A 20,064-nucleotide genomic window follows, 5' to 3' on the forward strand; every position below is an offset into this window, starting at 1 on the left:
AAGTAATAAAATTATATGTATTAGATAATTAAAAAGCTTTTGTTCCTTATTTTTTCTCGATTTTGGTAAAACTTGGAAAAAATAGCTGTTGTCAAGTGAAATGTTTTTATTTAAATGGAACCTTAACAAAGTTTATATCTTTACCACCCATAAGCTGTCTATTGAAACTGAACCACTATATTAGAATAGACTACTATAGTTGAGCAGACTGCTATAGAAAGCGGCCCACTATAGTTGAGTTTGTTACAACCCTCTCTCAACCCTACAACACTCAAGCAAAAATCGAAAGCAGCTGAGAAGCAAGCAAAGCAGCTGTGCTGAAGTTCAGAATTATAATTTTAAATAAAAAATGCATATTAGGATTTTTATATTTTAATTTAGTCACTTTTTATTAAAATTAATAAAAGTCCTAACATAATTAAAAATGTAAAATGGATAAAAGAAAAAAAACATACCTCTTGTTCTAATGCCTGCTCAATTTTTTTAAATTGATCAATAAAGTCAACTGCTAAATAAACCGGAAAACATCGCACATTTGAGAGTAGTAGCTTATTTCTCTAAAAAATTATTTTAATCATGTTAATTTCAAGTAAAACATTTAAATTAATTCTAACGTTTATTGTTAAACAAGTTAAATGTGAATATATTTAACATAAACAAATAATTAAAATATACAAATATGTATTTCATAGCATTTTTTGTTGTAAAATAATATTATTTAATAAACTATTACCTTTTAAATTTACATATTGTACTACATTGATTTTAATTTATTTATACAAACTTAACACTTCACTGATGTATTTTTTAAAAAACCTAGCACTTCACTAATATGATTTAAAAAATCACAAAAGTCATAAACTTATGCATCACAAAATAGTGGAGTAGCTGTGGTTAGAGGGGTAATGTATCACAAAATAGTGGAGTAGCTGTGGTTAGAGGGTGCAGCTTAGAGGGGTTTAAAAAATAAAAATTTTTTAAAAATGTTTTGTTAATCTTTTTAAATGTGTTTTTTATAATAAAATAATACTGGATTTTAAAAATTAACTTTTCAAGATCAGTGAGCATTTAACCCGTACCATATTTAATGGGTACCTAATTTTATCAAAAAAACCAAAGTTTTTACAATGCCAACCTGGGTCTCAAAAAAAAAAAAAATATATATATAAAAAAAAAAAAAGCATTATTTTTATATTACAAACATTTTTAATTATTTAAAATTTTAATTTTCATATATATTTAGCTTTTACAATAAAGTCATGAAAATACGCAAGCTTTCAATAAAGTTTGACATGCTGGTCTTGCATGGTGTATCTGCGAAAATTTTTGAGATTATTAAACCATTTCTTTGTAACTGTAATATTAAATTCATCCTTGAAGGCCAACACTCTTCTTCATTTTCAATAACTTCAGGGGCATGCTTAAAAAAACCCATTTTTTGTAAAAAAAAAAAAATATTGTTTTTTTGGTTTAAACTTTCTTTAAATAAGTTTTATTTAATCAACTTTTTTAATTAAAAAAAAGCATTAAGCATTTCACTTGAGTAAATCATCTATCAGTATTATTGATATCATCAACCAATACATCATTATTTAATGTTCTGTATATAACATTTTTATAGCTTTGCTGAAATTTAGGAGGTGTATTGAAATAAATTTTTATTTTTATTTTAATTCATCTCTTCAAGGCCAAGAAGGCAACTACAGTTGAGGAAGCTAATTTAGTTATGGTTACAACCCTCTCTCAACTCTATAACTCCGAAACACATTAGTCTTGGCTACTGGGTGGGGATTGACCTCATAACTTCTTGCTTATGAGGCGAGCACTCTATCACTACACCACTACCGCAAATTAGTATGTTTATAAATATATATAAAGGCTTCAGCAGAAGCAAATGAGTACAGGAGCCACGAATAGCTCGTCTAAAATAAACTTGGCAGGCTACAGGGGCTAACTGCCTACATAGTTTGCGTAGGCTTTTTTCTACAAATTTAATTATTTTTTGATGATAATTTATGATATTTCCATTGATTTTTTATTTTGTTCTTACTTATTCAGAAAAAGTATTTGTTTTTTTAGCGATAAAAAGGCAAATAACAATAATTTAAAAAAATATTTCTATTTATCTTAATGTTGTTTTTTTTAATTAATTTTTATATTACTTTTATATTTATTTAATGACTTGGATGAAACTTTTATATTTATCTAATGAATTAGATGATATAAAATAATTATATATTTAATATATGTGAGGAATTTTAAAAAATAACTAAATAAAAAACATCAAAATATGTAAATATATATATTTTCTTTGCAAGGTCATCGCAGATGGCGGTCGTGTTTTTTTAACTGTTGAAAAAAAGGAAATAAAGAAAGTAAATCAAAAACTGAGTTAATTGTCAATTGTTAAGATAAAGAATTCAAAAATATCAAAAGAAAATGGAGAGTATAAAAAAACAAGTCATATTATAAACAAAGAAACACTTAAAAAGTAAATACTCAAAATTAACAATAGAAAAGAAAATTCGAACATCGATTTATACTAAGTCACTACCAACTTTTCTACACCTTTTTTTTCGCCAAAAATAATAAAAAATTATTATTATTTTTATTTTGTAGAAGTTTTTGTGTTTGCATTTTCGTTTTGTAGTTTTTGCTTTCATTTTGTAGTTTTTGTGTTTTGCCTTTTCGTTTGCATAAAGTTTGTAATTATTTGTGCTGTTGTTTCTAATTATTTTTATTGTTGTTCCCTGTTTTTCTATTTTACTAATTTTCTACACATTTTTTTTTCTGCCAAAAATAACTAAAGATTGTTATTTTTAGCATAATTTTATTTTGTAGAAGTTTTTTGTGTTTGCATTTTCATTTTGTAGTTTTTGTGTTTTGCCTTTTCATATGCCTAAAGATTGTTTTTATTTGTGCTGTTTTGCTAATTGTTTTTATTTTTGTTTGCTGCTGTTATTAATTGAGTGTTTTCATATTTTCTGACTTATTATTTAATTTATTATAGCTGTATCGTTATTATTATTGTTATTTTAGCTATGTAAATATCAACTTTTAACTGTGTAAATATCAAAGCTGTGTTAAACTTACATTTATTACCATTACGCATTTTTGTTACACAATAAAATCTCATAAAAAGGCCCACTGTGCATTGCCTTATAAGAAAAAATGGCTAGAATATGCAAAAACTCTGCTGAATGCAAAATTTTTTTATAAAAAATAGTGACAGGCAACTTGAAATGTCAGTGGACGACTAATATTAACAAACTGGTAACTTTTTGTTGTCCTTCTGGCAACCGACCAAAAGAGTGACACCCCTGTATATATATATATATATATATATATATATATATATATATATATATATATATATATAAATATATATATATATATACATATATATATATACATATATATATATATATATATATATATATATATATATATATATATATATAATATATATATATATATATACATATATATATATATACATATATATATATATATATATATATATATATATATATATATATATATATATATATATATATATATATATATATATATATATATATATATATATATATGTATATATATATATATATACAGTGGGGTGCAAAAAAAAGCCACACTCAATTTTTTGATAAAAAAAAACATTAAAAAATGTCTTAAAGTCATATAATAAAAGTAAATCAGGACAATTTTTAAAGAAATGTATATAATATTGTTGTGCATTACATTTAATGAAAAGAAATTAGGATTTGTAAAGTATTTTTCAAGTTTTAGGTGTATTAGTACTTAATTGGCCATCCTTTGTTTCTTATGACTTCTGCGCATCTAGAAGGCATACTATCTACAAGTCTTTTTAATAAGTCATTTGGTAAAGGATTCTAACAAGCAAGAAGAATTTGGAACAGTTCATCATCATTTGTTACCCGACGATCTTGCAATTTTCTATTTAATATAGACCAAAGATTTTCTATTGGATTTAAATCAGGATACTATGCTGGCCAAGACATAGCTGGTATCAATTTCGATTCCAGATATCTTTTATTCAACCGTGCTGTATGTTTAGAATTGTTATCTTGTTGAAAGATGTAGTCATTATTAGTAAAAAGTTCTTCTATACTTGGTACAAGTTGATAAACTAAGATTTTGTGGTACAAATGCTGGTTCATTCTACCCTCCACCTGGTAAAGTTTCCCAGCTTTGTGTGCACTAAAACAACCCCTAACATTAATCTTTTTGTCATGTTTAATGGTTGCCTTGCATGTTTGGGGGTTGAACTTTTCCCCAATTACTTTCCAGCAGTGAGATCGACTATTGTGAAACAACATAAAAGGAGACTCATCGCTCCAAATAACTTTACAACCCATTGCTCACATGTCCAATCTTTGTGCTCAATGCACCACTTTAATTTTTTTTTGCGATTGGTTTCACTAACAAAAGATTTTTTTATTTGCTTTTCAGCAAAAAACTCCCCTTATGCTTTTATTCGATGAGATATTGTCCATTTTGAGATATTAGTAAGGTTCAATTCTAGTTTTATCTCAGAACATATAATTTTACGATCTTTTTTGACGGCATTAAGAATATAGCGATCTTCCTTTTTTGATGTTTTAGGCTTTCTCCCAGATCCAACAGACCTTTCAGCTGTACCAGTGTTGGATCTGGCTTTCTCCCAGATCCAACAGACCTTTCAGCTGTACCCAATCTCCTGATAGTTTAGTTTTGTTGTTTGAAACGTTTTCCAATGCTTCTGGGAGACTCACCTTGTTCAGCAGCTTCAATGATTCGTCCAATATCTATATCTGTTAGTTGTTTTCTAAAATATTAAATGTGTTTGTATTAATCTGTTTTTTAAAGATTTTATTTAAATAAATATTAGTAGCATACCTTTTCTGTCAAAGGTTTTTCACTACCACATCCAATTTTTTTAGTTTTGCTTCCTTATACATTATATACTTAAAATCAAAAAAAAATGTTAGTGTGGCTTTTTTTTTGCACCCCACTGTATATATAAATATATATATAAATAAATATATGTATATATATATATATATATATATATATATATATATATATATATATATATATATATATATATATATATATATATATATATATATATATATATATATATATATATATATATATATATATATATATATATATATATATAGTTCTATAGTTTGTTGCATTTGGGAAGCACAGAAGGAAAAAAGTGATTCTTAGGCCAACACATACGCCACTTTTAATTACTTTTGACTTTCGCGTGTTGGACGAAAGTCAAAACCATTAATTTAATTATAAATTAATCATTTTTTAAAAAAACCACAAAAACGCAAATTTAATTGACCAGAATGCTTTTAAAAACATTCTAAATGTTTTTAAAACATTCTGAATGTTTTTAACAATATAAACAATGTTTTTATTTTTATTTTTTTAATAAAATGTTTCTATTTTTAATTTTTTAAATAAAATAATTTTTTTTTTATTTTTTTTTACTGTAAATTATGCGCGGAGCGTTGCTACATCGACTATCTTATAGCCTGACTCGCAAGAGAGTGCTGCTACATTGACTGACAAATAGCCTGACTCGCAAGGGAGTGCTGCTATATCGACTGACAAATAGCCTGACTCGCAACGGAGTGCTGCTACATCTACTATCTTTTACCCTGACCCGCAAGGGAGTGCTGCTACATCAACAGAGGGTTTGGTTGGGGCAAGCAGTCTATCAATTAAGAAAAAAAAAAAATTCCAGTCTTGCATTTTAATTTTTACTTTTTGTCAACAAAGTATGGAAAAAACTTTCGGACAACATATAAGAGTTATATATATATATATATATACATATATATATACATATATATATATATATATATATATATATATATACATATATATATATATATATATATATATATATATATATATATATATATATATATATATATATATATATATATTTATAATAAATTAACAAACCTGCATACTGTATAGATTTGATCTCAAACTCAAAATTTGCAACAGACGTTCAGCAGAAAATGAGGATGTTGAATCAAAGTATATAACATTGTGCTGTTTTTCAATGGTTGCAGCTGTCAATGTTAGCGCTAACTAAAAGTTTAAAAAATCAGACCTGAAAAATCGTAAACATCCTTGATATTATGTGATAAGCTACATAGCTATTAGCTGTGATAAGCCTTGATATTATGTGATAAGCTATTGGGGGTTGAATTTATATTTAATTTAACTATATCTTATATTATATTTATTTTATATTATAATTCAAATGTTAGTTTAAATTGAATATTAGAATATAAATAAAAATATGATATAACTCAAATACTTTAAAATTTAGCACATAAAACCTCATAACTGTATAAAATATTAGTTTACTTGAGTTTTACCAACTGCAGGGGGTCCAAACACTTCAATCATTTCTCCAGTAAATATTCCACCATCTAATAAGCTGTCTAAACTTTAATTTAATAAAATTAAATTTAACATTATATTTATATAATTTTACAGCTAAAAATATTTATGTTATTAACAAATATTTATGTTATTAATAAATTATATTAAAAACTTTATATTAAGTCCCATAAATCAAAGTCATAATTCTGCACTAACAGCATACAAGGTGCCTCCAAAACAGACTGCTTATTAGGTTTGGTTAATACAGCTGAGCTCTTGTAATTCTTGTGATTCGAAAAATTATTAAATAGTACTATATTATAGTAAGGTAATAGTTGGCATAATACTATTATATATGTTGTTGTATGTCTTATGGTTGTATGGTTGTCAGTTACATAGCCACACAATGTTGTTGCATCTCTCAGCTGCATGACTACAATTTTAAAAATTTTCTTATGCATGGAAAATCAAACTTTTTGATTTGTTTGGTACGGTCTTTAGTCAATACTAAAAGACTATACTACAACATTGCTTACAAACTGCACAAACAATCTATTTGTTACTAACTCCCACATAGCCATTTTCTAGTATTTTCTGCTTATTTTTAAATTTACAATGTTTGACTTCTGTTTTATCCATGTTTACCATGAACTCTTTTGCTTTTATTCCATTTTATGAAATGAAAGCATAAGATTCCATTCTATGGAATCTTTCTTCTTAATTAATTCATTTATGGATCATTGGGCAGCAACTTATTTTAACTGAACAATAAGACAAACGTTGATCAACCTTTAATTCAAAACTCTCTAAATAATTTATTTTGTATTTATTTAATGTTTACATTTTTGATAACCAGCCACTCGTTAACACCAAAATATCTTAAAACCCATCACACCCTCGCTGTTCATCACACTACCTCGCTATTCATCACACTACCTCGCTACCATCACACTACCTCACTACCATCACACTACCTCGATACTCTGTCAAACATAAAATAAATTTCATAAATGATACTTTTTCATAAAATCTATGGAGAATTCATTAATATTAAGAATGCCATCTATTTGCCGAAATATAATGATAAGTATTTTTTTTTTAGAAAATTTTACTATAACAAAACTCTACAAATCAATGTTTAGCAAACTAGAAATTGGATCTTTAATTGGGTCACCATTAGATGTATTAAACTCTTCATAAAAAAATTTATCATGGCTTTTATTAGAACCGGATAATAAATAAATCTGCATAGTTATTGCTTTTTTTTGATTGTCTTTTCAATTTTTCCTCTTCAAATCTTTTTTTTCAAGGAGTATCTGTGAGTATTCTAAATTTTCCTCTTTTTTATCCCCTTGTTAGTTTGTTTGCACCCTACAGCTTTTGGATACGGGTGAATCATTTCTGGAGTTAATGAAGTTTCAGAAAAAATTGATCTATAAAAAGGCCAGTTACCAGTGTTGGTGAATGGAGATATTATATTTTTTAATGAAAATGTTCGTAAATACCATGAGTTAATTTAAGCAGGCAAGTTATAAATGGTTATAGTTTTACCAGGATTATTTAGCATCCCATCATTTAATGCAATTTTCAAGTTCCCTTTAAATGGACCATATAATCCAGAATCAAGAGGTTGCAGCTTATTTGGCTAGTGATGGCAAAGTGATGGCCTACGGTGACTGATGTGTGCATTCGATCAATTGAAATCCATTCTGTAGGTCTTACGTATGGCTCTGATGTATTAGCCCATTAGCGAAAGAGATGAGTGTGTTTAGCTTTCTATTCACACGATTTTAAAGTGGTCAAAAACATAACAAAACCATATCAAACGATGGAATGAAACATACTAATGCATTACACCATCACACCTGTAGACATGAACAGTCTCAAATACCAGTAAATCATATATTTTTTCTTTGTTGCTCTACACATAGAGTGATAAGAGCGTTAGTTGTATCTCTTCCTGCACCCATAGCATCTACACTTTGTTCTTCTACTTTACAAAAGTCTTACTACTCATTTTATAAATACAAATACATAATCTTTTATGATTATGTAAAAGGTCTTAATACAAAGTTCCAAAATTTGGTTATTCAAAGCACTCTCATGTGCCAAATACAAAGAGAATGTGTGTGTAGGGAAAAGAGGAGGTGGTGGAAGGGGGGGGGGGGTAAAAGAAGGAGGGGGGGGAGAGGTAACAAAGGGATGCACAATGGGGCAAAATCATTACTAGCTGGACAAAAATAATAACTTTTTAAATATCAATCAGATTTTCCCCATAATTACCAGGTTAAGTATATTTCATATATCTCATGGTATCATAATAAATTTATAAACTTTACTGATATTAAAGTTGCAATGCTATTTTATGTATTTGAAAGATAACACAAACAAAAAATTACTAATTTTTGGTATTGCTGTGCAGTTTTGGGCTCTTAGAAACCAGTTATTTAGTTTATTTTAATGAAAATTTTGCTTAACTCAAAATTTCTTTAAAAAATGAAATAAAAAACTTGAAAACAATGTTAACTCTAAGGGTTTATAGATACAGTTAATAAAATTCAAATTGATTGTATCTATGTAGTTTAATTGTCTTTAGCAACCACAGAAAAATCAACAAGCTTTCATACAATTAGAGAATACTTTAAAAAGAGCTATAGAATACTTTAAAAAGTATATGTAAGAATACATGCAAATTTGTATATTCACAAAAACATTTATTTACATAACATGCATTATTTTATTATATAAATAAATACTAATAAAGTAAACAAAATCTTGAATACTAACTTAAATCAAAACTATTCAATTGCAATTTGTAGTTAGTCAAAAATTGAAACCTCTTTTAGTACATCAAGAGCACCAATTAGAAGAGTGATGCTCTTAGGATAATATGATTTTCTCAAACTACTTATCAAAGGTTCAGAAGAACACATTAGTCCCTTGATAAATCTTTGACTGCGAACACTTTCTTGAAAATGATTCTTGAAATTTCTTAAAGTTTTTTATTTTGAGCTTCTTGTGCCTCTTCAGTGAGCATGACATTATGCAAAGTCATTATATCCATAACTTGCCAACCATTAATAAGAATGCAATGCAAATACTGTGACATATGATACCAGGGATATAGATTTACATACTTTTCAACTGTTTTGTAGCAGTGTTCTCTAAATAGTGCAGAGTCAATTAGAAAGCTAGATGACAATATGCACAAAATAACAATAGTCTTTATCAAATAATCTTAAAATAGTCAGATAATCTTTATTAAATAATCTTTATCATACTGACATCAAGTTCAAGAGTTAGAGCAAACTTTTCCACATCTTAAAAAAATCTTGTATCAGTTTCAATTATTTGATGACCCAGAGCAACCAAACATTGGCATATCAATTACCGTTCATTTTTGTTGTATTATATCCACAAACTGAACAACACTGAGAAGTTATAGTTGCTTTAGATAGTAATGTAGAAACTTTGAAATAAATAAACTAGCTACTTCTAAAAGATTTCTGTTTTCTTTCTCAACTGTTACCTGAGTATAAATCCTTTGGATAGTTGATCCATCAAACCAAACTTTAGAACATAATGCTAGTTATTCAAGATCATTCATGCAACCGACAACTTGTTTCTGCATTTTTATTAGGCATATTGCTGTATGATCGACTTATACTTGAAAGATTATTTTTCAAGAAAAATTATTAACAGTCTATAATGTTTGTTCAGAAAGGCATTGTTTATACCAGCACAAACATTATTGTGTGCAGGATAGAGATTACAACCTTTACCCACAGGATTGTTTCTCAAGTGTTGGTAATTAGATTTGCTCATATTATTATCTAATATGAGTGCTAGAGCTTCAATCAGAAGGTTGCTTTACAGATAAACTTCAAACTACTTTCCCATTCTTTTTTCTGCCATCTTTAAAAAGATTACAACTATATATAGCATATAACAGTTCATTTGAAAAACTAGTTAATAAGTCAATAGCTGCTACTCTATGACTCTTTGTCGTATTTGATGAATTCTCAAATGATTTTACAGGCCTACCATTAACTATAGATTTTGTTTTATTATCCCTTTTTTTTTGTTGATGATTTAACAGTCTTTTTCTTAGGTTGGAGTTAAGAATTAGGTTACATAAAGTTTTCATCAACTCTTGAACTTAAAAACCAATGTTTACAATACTTTGACAAATAAGTTACAAATAGAGCATCAAATTGAGAAAAATATTCACAAATAAAAATGCGAACATCCAGTTTTATCTATGTCTAATGAAAAAGTGTCTTTTTCATTAGACATAGATAAACCATGAATCTTATGAATTGATGAAATTGATATATTGTAATTGTTGATATATTACTCATAACAATATTAGATTAAAATAAAAAATAAAAAGGTTTATATATATTATATATAATATATAATATATATATATATATATATATATTATATATAATATATATATATATAAATATATATAATATATATATATATATATATATATATATATATATATATATATATATATATATATATATATATATATATATATATATATATAATATATGTGTGTATATATATATATATATTATATGTGTGTGTATATATATATATTATATGTGTGTGTGTGTATATATATACATTATATATATATATATATATATATATATATATATATATATATATATATACATATATATATATATATATATATATATATATATATATATATATATATATATATATATATATATATATATACATATATATACATGTATATTAATTTTTATATTAATGTTTTAAAATAATATATATTAATGTTTTGAAATAACAAGTATATATATATATATATATATATATATATATATATATATATATATATATATATATATATATATATATATATATATTTAAACAACTTTAAAAAGTATTCTACACAATAGAGTGCTCAATGTTCTTAAAAGAACAGAGCAATTATATATATATATATATATATATATATATATATATATATATATATATATATATATATATATATATATATATATATATATATATATATATATATATATATATATATATATTATATATATATTATATATATATATATTTGTTATTTCAAAACATTCAAAGAAAAAAGAAGAATATGAAGAAAAAAACATCTTTCATTTTACAGAAAGCTTTATAAAAAAAATGTGTGTGTGCGGGGGAAGGAGACTTAATAAAAAAGGTGATAATTGTTTACATAACACACATAAAACAATTTAATTATAGAGTGGCTTGCAGTCAAATGCGCATGCTATTTTATTATAATTTCAACATGCTCATGTCAGAAAATTAATAAATGTTTTCTCTCATGTATTAAGAACACACAGAGTTGTTAGTCCTTGGCCTTGGCCTGGCCTTAAGACCAAAGATTGAGGCGTTGGCCTTAAAACTGTTGGCCTTGGTCTTGGCCTTGAAAATTTTCGACTTGGCCATGATTGTTTTGGCCTTGACCTTAAAAAAAATACACACTTTCTTATTAATTTCATTGAATTCTGCGCATAACCTTGGTCTAATTTTACAAAATGTGGTTTTATTGTTACATCACTTGCTACTTACAGTTTTGTTAATAATTGGCCTTAACATAAGGCAAAAATTGAAGTGTTTGGTCTTGAAAATGTTTGTGTAGGCCTTGGTCTTGAAACTCTTCATCTTGGCATTGACCTTAAAACTCTTGTCCTTGGCCTTGTAACTTTTGGCCTTGGCCTTGTAACCAGTGGCCTTGCTACTTTCAGCCTGTTAACAACTCTGAGAACACAAAAGTAAACTCTTATTCTTTGTGGAGATCAAAGGAGTTTACTGTATTAGTTAAATCTAATTAGAAAAATTTTTGTCAAACAAAAAAATTGTACTGTCTGAGTTAAAAAAAACAAGTTACATATAAAAGAAGTCTGAGTTGAAAAATAAGGTAGTGAGGTAATAGTTACATATAAAAGAAGAACAAAAAAAATTTATTTTATTGTTCTTCTTTTTGATCCTTATTAAAAAAATTTTAAAATAATTTTATACTTTAGCTTTTACCTTTTTTTCTAAATCACAAAAGTTTGTGCAATTGCAGACTTTTAACTAAACAATGCAGTAGTAAGCAAAAATGTCTTTTTCAATCAGACAATTTAAAACTAAAAAAGAAAATACTTGCCTTTTGCAACCTAAAAAAAAAATTAAAAAAAAAGTTGTTAATTAACTTAAATTTTTTATTTATATTATTTTTATAAAATATAGCTTCGTAAATGTATATATATTCTTTTAATTTGGGTCTGCATTTATGCATTGTAAAAAAATATAGGTTAGGGGTTGTCCATAAAGTAAATACACTCATAGGTGGGGATGGGGAGGAGGGACAGAGGGAGGGAGGTCTTCAAATAGCGTACAAAAGCATATGGGATAGGGGGTGGTAAGGTTTAATTCAAAAGTTCGTACTTCATTTTTCTAATTTATCACAATTAACCAGCTAACCAATAAAAAAGTTGAAATTCTGACTAAAGATCTTAGTTTGCCAATATAAAAAGATGTACGGTATAGGGGAGTTGAGGGTATAGTGCCCTCTATGCACACACATGGCACCCCTTATATACTGGCCCCAAAAAAAACAAAAAACAACAACCTGTTATTAGGGTCTCAGAATCTTCCAAATTTTACTGCTAGGTAATATTAAAAAAAAAATAAAGCTTCTTAAATTTGCAAAAGAGCCTACGAATTTGCTGGGGGGGGAGAGAGGTCCTTTTAGTCCAAATTTCTAAATTTTTGTCGTATGTACTTTATACACAACCCCTTACTAACCTATAAAGATAAAGTTTTATATATTATTGAATATATGTTACAGACCTATATCTAAAAAAAAAATCAAGTACAAAAAAGTACTTCAAAATTACAAAAGAGCCTTAGGGGTCATTCATAAAGTACACTAAATTTAACTTTGAAATAGAAGTAGGAGATCGTTAGCTCCCTTGCCAGAGGTTATTAAAGTAATATAGTGCTTTATGCTCAATAAAGACTCAATTGCTCAATTAAAGCTTATTTTACACATTACATAGATTAGTTAAACAAAAGTAAATATCAAGATATAGAAAAAGCAACAACAACTTTTCATTTATTTTTTCTTTAAAAAACTTTTTTTTTTATTTTTCACCGTTAAACAAACTTTCTCCATTTTTTATTAAGTGTATATGTGCACAATAGGGTTATGACTTTTTTTGAACCTCAGGATCCTGTACTGTAGCTTGATGAACTTTTACCTAAAGAGCACAAAATGAACTATTATTTGCATATCTTTTGAAAAAGGTTTACCCCGCCATTGAAAAATCGATTTTGACATAAGTACTACTATGTATTCTTAGTGGGCACAAGATGTGTTTATATTGTCTAAAACACGTATTAAAATGCATTAATACATATTTTAGACGCTTAAAAAATGTCTTGTGCCCACTGGGTTACATAGTAGTACTTATGTCAAAATCGATTTTTCAATGGTGAGGTGAACTTTTTTCAAAAGATATGCAAATAATAGTTCATTTCGTGGTTTTTAGGTTAAAGTTCATCAAACTACAGTACAGGAGCATGGGGTTAAAAAAAAGTCATAACTCTAGTGCACAATACACAGCACTTATTAGTGATTGACTGAAACAGAAAAAAAGCCAAAACAAAAATAAACAAAAATTTTGGAAATTCTAGTTCGGTGCCGAAACCAAAACCAACATTTCAGCAAATATTTAAAAAATGCAATTTTACATTTTTTTTTTTTTTATGTGTATGTTAGAATTGATGTGTTTCACAAATTGAGATTTAATACATAAGTTGATGATATAAGTTAATAGCAAAAGTTAACAACTAGCAGATTTTTTCTGCAAAACAAGATATTTTTGAGGTTATCTGGGTAATAGTCTGTTTATTTCTTTGCTAAGTAAATCTTCAGCTGTCAAAAATAACCTTTCCACATCATTTAATATTGGTGCAAGGGTGAGAAACCTGTATTGTTATTTTAATTCCCTTTATTAAATGAATACAAAAGACTTAAACTTTAAATAAACTTTAAATCAGTCAAAATATGCATACTACAATGGCTGGATTATTTATAGTTTTAATTTTTTTAAGAAACGTGCTATTTAGTAACTAAAAAGTTAAGTAATTTGTGAACAATGGACTTAAAATTTCATTTAGAAATAGTGAAATATTTTGAGAAAATTCTCAAAAATAACTCTTTTTCTAAATTAGATAAAAATTTAAAATCTTAAAAATTTTTCTGTTTTCTGTATGTTTTTCAACCAAAATACTGCTTTTTACCGAATTTATAAAAAGAAACCGAAATTTCAGCATCAGTTAAAATTTAAATTTTGGCCAAAACCAATACCAAAAAAGAATTTCGGTCAATCACTAGCACATTGTGCTGTTAACTATATATTCGACTTAGTTGTGAAGTATATATGTGCAAAATATATGTGCAAATATAATTTTGTGCACAATATATATGCACAGCATAATGATTTCATTATTTTAACTCATTTTAATTATGCTCAATAAAGATCATTAATAAAATTACTATCTTAGGTCACAGGCCAGTTCAGGTTCAGGATCATCTCGATCAACCTGCTACTGGTATCATGTAACCTAGTACTAACTGCCCCATGCCCTGCTGCCTTGTAGGGTGTGCTTTTTTATGCAAAGGCTAGAAGGAACAAACTCGGTCTTAAAAATCCCCTGCTTTGGGGCTCTTGGTTAAGTAAAGGCTAGAGATGGTGTCTTGATAAAAATACTCATCTCGGGCAGATGTTAATTGCATCCAACTATAATTCGCCTGTACTGGGGCTCTTGCTTGAATAAGGGCTAGAGATGGTATCTTGTTAAAAATACTCATCATGGGCAGATATTAACTGTATCCAGCTACTGTCTTATTGAAGGTTTCCTAGGCAAAGACTTTGGAGTAAGCAGAATAACTCTGCTAACCAGTATCGCATCCCTTCTTCATCTATTAGGCTGTCTTAGATGTAAACCTGTATTACATTGTTTCCTGCCTAGGATGATGAATACTGGATCTTCTTGAATCTACTCAATCTAGGTTTTTGCTAGTGCCTTCTTGATAGTGGCTATACAACTCTTCCTATTATCTCCTAATAAGGGTACAGCTCTAAAACTCAGTTTAATGGTTCTGAGGCTAGCTGATAGTAAGATTTCCTGAACTCTGTGGTACCTCTTAAAGAAGTTGATTCCATCAACAGTTGCAAAATATCAAATTATTAATAGTGCCATGTTGCGCATGAATGGTGTCCCTGCTAATGCTTTTGGTGCGCATTGTTGAGGCTACATAAGGAGCCCTATGTTACAACTTAGGATTAATTAACAGGACTAAGATAACTGGATAGCTCATTGCTTAGGAGGCTCAATTCTATCTATGAATGAGTCAAGTTTTCATTAAACTTAAATCATGCCAAAAGTAACCCAAAATATAACACATAAAAATCCATCCCCACTATCTAACTATTTTAATATATCTTTGCTCTTAGTGAGACTTATTTAAATTCCACTTTTTGATCTTCAGATCTTATTGTTTACGGGTACTATACTTTAATTCACAAAAACTCCAATAGTCACATGCTTGGCTTTGGGGTACACATCAAATCACCTATTTGTCGTGAAATCAAGTTCAAATCCTTTGACCATTCTTTTACCTGCTTCAGCTTTGCACCTCTTCACTCCGTCACCTTTCTCTTTTTTCTTTATATCTCTCCTTCTTCCCGAGACTGCACTCTTTTAGATATAATTTCTGATCAAATTAATCATACCCTCTCTCTTTACCCTTTTATCAACATTGTTGTTATTGGTGACTTAAAAGCTCATCACAGTGAATGGCTTAGCTCTAATTCCACTGATCCTGCTGGTAGTAAAGCCTACAGCTTCTGCATTTCTCAATCTCTTACTCAGATAGTTAACTTTTCCTGATGTTTACCTGACAACCCTAATTATTTACCTTCAGTATTAGATGGAGGCAGTGACACTAGAGCTAATTCTCTCAACATATCTGAAGCTTTCAACAAATTTTGGCATGCTGGTCTTCTCCATAACCTTGCATCATATGGTAAATCTGGGAAAGTCTTTGAGATTATCAAATCATTTCTTTCTAAATGCCTTTTCAAAGTTATCCTTGAAGGCTGACACTTTCTGCAGGTTCTTCAAGAAAGTTGCTGACATGTAAATGTTGACATTTACATGTCCTTTAATTTAAAAATAGAATTACATAAATTCCTGGAAGAAAATCATTTTTAAAATTAATACTAATTAATAATTAAAACAAACGACAAAAAAAAAAAGAAAAAAAAGTTATTTATACTCTAAATAAAATAACATTAAAAACAGCAAAATAAACATTTTATTTTAATTCTAAATAAGATAATTAAAATAAAAACAGGACAAAAAACGTTTCCTTTAAAAATTCTAAATATAACAGTTCCTACATAGAAGTGTTTTAATGATTTCCCATAAAAGTATTTGATGAATAAAAAAGATTTGTTATAATTTTAAAAAAGAGTTTTAATATTTTTGGCAAGCGCTTATGCAATTGCTAAAGTTTTAGCTGGTGTGTGAGTGAGCACGAAAGTGCTGGTTAAGCAAATATATTATATTATATTATATTATATTATATTATATATATATATATATATATATATATATATATATATATATATATATATATATATATATATATACATATATATATATATATATTATATATAATATATATAATATATATATATATATATATAAAAAAATATATATATATGTTTATATATATATATATATATGTATATATATATATATATATATATATATACATATATATATATATATATATAAATATATATATATTTTATATATATATATATTTTATGTATATATATATATATATATATATATATATATATATATATATATATATATATATAATTATATATATACATAAATTAAAAATGATATAAAGTAATATACTATAATACATTAGAAATATATAATAAAAAACCTGTTTCTAAAACAATTGTATGTTGAATTAAATCGTTGTACATTTCAATTCCTCGCATTACCTCCATTTAATTATTGAATACACTTTTTATTTTATTTGCTAAAATATTTAAATTGCTATATAATTGTTATATAACGTATTTTATTGTTTTTAAGTTGCAAATAAGATCCTATTAAAGTCAAAAAATAACTATTTATTGCAACTATCTATTATCAAGGCAATCTATTGAACTGTTAAGCATTGGTTTGAATTTGTCCATTGTTGAACAGTTTATGATTGCATCGCTGGGTGCATATATATATATATATATATATATATATATATATATATATATATATATATATATATATATATATATATAAAATATATATATAAATATATACACACACATATATATATATATATATATATATATATATATATATATATATATATATATTTATATATATTTATATATATATATATATATATTTATATATATAAATATATATTTTTAATTTACATTAACGATCTTCCAGATATTCTCACATCTAAGGTGGCATTGTTTGCTGATGATACTACCATTTATTCTTGTCGTGATAAGAAACCAACACCCTCTGATTGCCTGGAGGGGGCATTTGAGCTTGAAAAGGATCTCACTTCTGCTACAGCATGGGGCTCACAGTGGCTGGTGAACTTTAATTCAGATAAAACTCAATTTTTTTCAGCCAATCGTTATCGCAATAATTAAGATCTTCCTATATTTATGAACGGTGATGTACTCGATGAGTCACCTACTCTTCATCTTCTAGGATTAACTCTTACTTCCAATCTTTCTTGGAAACCATATATCAAATCGGTTGCAAAATTAGCATCTGCTAAGGTTGCATCTCTTTATCGAGCTCGCCACTTTCTTACTCTGGATTCTATTCTCTATCTCTATAAATCTCAAATCCGGCCTTGTATGGAATACTGTTGCCATATCTGGGGCGGATCTTCTAATGATGCCCTTTCTCTTTTAGACAAGGTGCAAAAACGCATTGTAAACATAGTTGGACCTGCTCTTGCAGCCAACCTTCAACCATTATCACATCGTCGTAATGTTGCTTCTCTTTCTCTTTTCTACAAATACTATAATGGGCACTGCTCTAAAGAGCTAGCGTCTCTTGTGCCATCTACTATAATTCATTCTCGTGTTACTCATCATTCAATTAAGTGCCATCCTTTTTCTGTGACTGTTCCTAAGTGCTCAAAAAACGCTTATTCGTCTAGTTTTTTTCCTCGAACATCAGTTCTTTGGAATTTGCTTCCTTCATCTTGCTTTCCTGATTCATATAATTTGCAATCTTTTAAATCCTCCGTCAATCGTTATCTTGCTCTACAATCTTCATCTTTTCTCTTACAGTAACTTCCAACTTTAATTAGTGGCTGCTTGCAGCCTTGTTGGAAGCAAAGATGTTTAAAAAAAAAAAAAAAAGTTACAAAATTAGCATCTGCTAAGGTTGCATCTCTTTATCGAGCTCATCACTTTCTTACTTCGGATTCTATTCTCTATCTCTATAAATCTTGAATCCGACCTTGTATGGAATACTGTTGCCATATCTGGGGCGAATCTTCTAATGATGCCCTTTCTCTTTTAGACAAGGTGCAAAAACGCATTGCAAACATAGTTGGACCTGCTCTTGCAGCCAACCTCCAACCATTATAACATCGTTGTAATGTTGCTTCTCTTTCTCTTTTCTACAAACACTATAACGGGCACTGCTCTAAAGAGCTAGCGTCTCTTGTGCCATCTACTAAAATTCATTCTCGTGTTACTCGTCATTCAATTAAGTGTCATCCTTTTTCTGTGACTGTTCCTAAGTGCTGCAAAAACGCTTATTTGTTTAGTTTTTTTCCTCCAACATCAGCTCTTTGGAATTCGCTTCCTTCATCTTGCTTTCCTGATTCATATAATTTGCAATCCTTTAAGTCGTCCGTCAATTGTTATCTTGCTCTACAATCTTCATCTTTTCTCTTACAGTAACTTCCAACTTTAATTAGTGGCTGCTTGCAGCTTTGTTGGAAGCGAAGATGTTTAAAATATATATATATATATATATATATATATATATATATATATATATATATATATATATATTAATAAGAAAACATCATACAATAAGAATTCTCTTAATACAAATAATAATTTATTTTGAGAAATTTTCACTGGGTCTCAAAATATATATATTTATATATATATATATATATCTATATATATATATATATATCTATATATATATATATATATATATCTATATATATATATATATATATATATATATATATATATATATATATATATATATATATATATATATATATATATATATATATATATATATATATATATATATTTAGGGTGGAGTGAAAATAATTTTTACAGAAATACAACTATTCTCCCTGATTTCTATAATAGTTATAAGAAAACTATAAAAATGAGACCAAGATAAGCAAAATTGGATAAGAATTACCCACTTCAGCAATTTTTGGTTAATATTACTTAATATTGATGGCAATCCAAAAAATTGAATATTAGGCATATATTAAAATCCATGCTCTCCTCTGAG

General features: G+C 27.2%; 1 protein-coding gene across 4 annotated transcripts in view; it reads right to left on the reverse strand.

Moving 5' to 3' along the window:
- Positions 1–17,588, reverse strand: part of LOC101236857 (uncharacterized) — a 39,044-nt gene extending 21,456 nt beyond the window's left edge. For 2 of the 4 annotated variants that reach the window (XM_065807078.1, XM_065807081.1), the window contains exons 1-4: positions 17,477–17,588; positions 6,409–6,485; positions 5,995–6,126; positions 456–557 (exon numbers count right to left, since the gene is read on the reverse strand). In XM_065807078.1, the coding sequence (XP_065663150.1) occupies positions 456–557; positions 5,995–6,126; positions 6,409–6,485; positions 17,477–17,543 (378 nt within the window). In that variant the 5' untranslated portion in view covers positions 17,544–17,588. Of the gene's footprint in view, positions 1–455; positions 558–5,994; positions 6,127–6,408; positions 6,491–12,489; positions 12,618–17,476 lie in introns of all 4 variants that reach the window. The other 2 variants (XM_065807080.1, XM_065807079.1) reach the window with 2 other exon arrangements.
- Positions 17,589–20,064: the final 2,476 nt, after the last annotated feature.

The sequence above is a fragment of the Hydra vulgaris genome, chromosome 10, assembly GCF_038396675.1.
Source record: "Hydra vulgaris chromosome 10, alternate assembly HydraT2T_AEP".
Taxonomy (NCBI): domain Eukaryota; kingdom Metazoa; phylum Cnidaria; class Hydrozoa; order Anthoathecata; family Hydridae; genus Hydra; species Hydra vulgaris.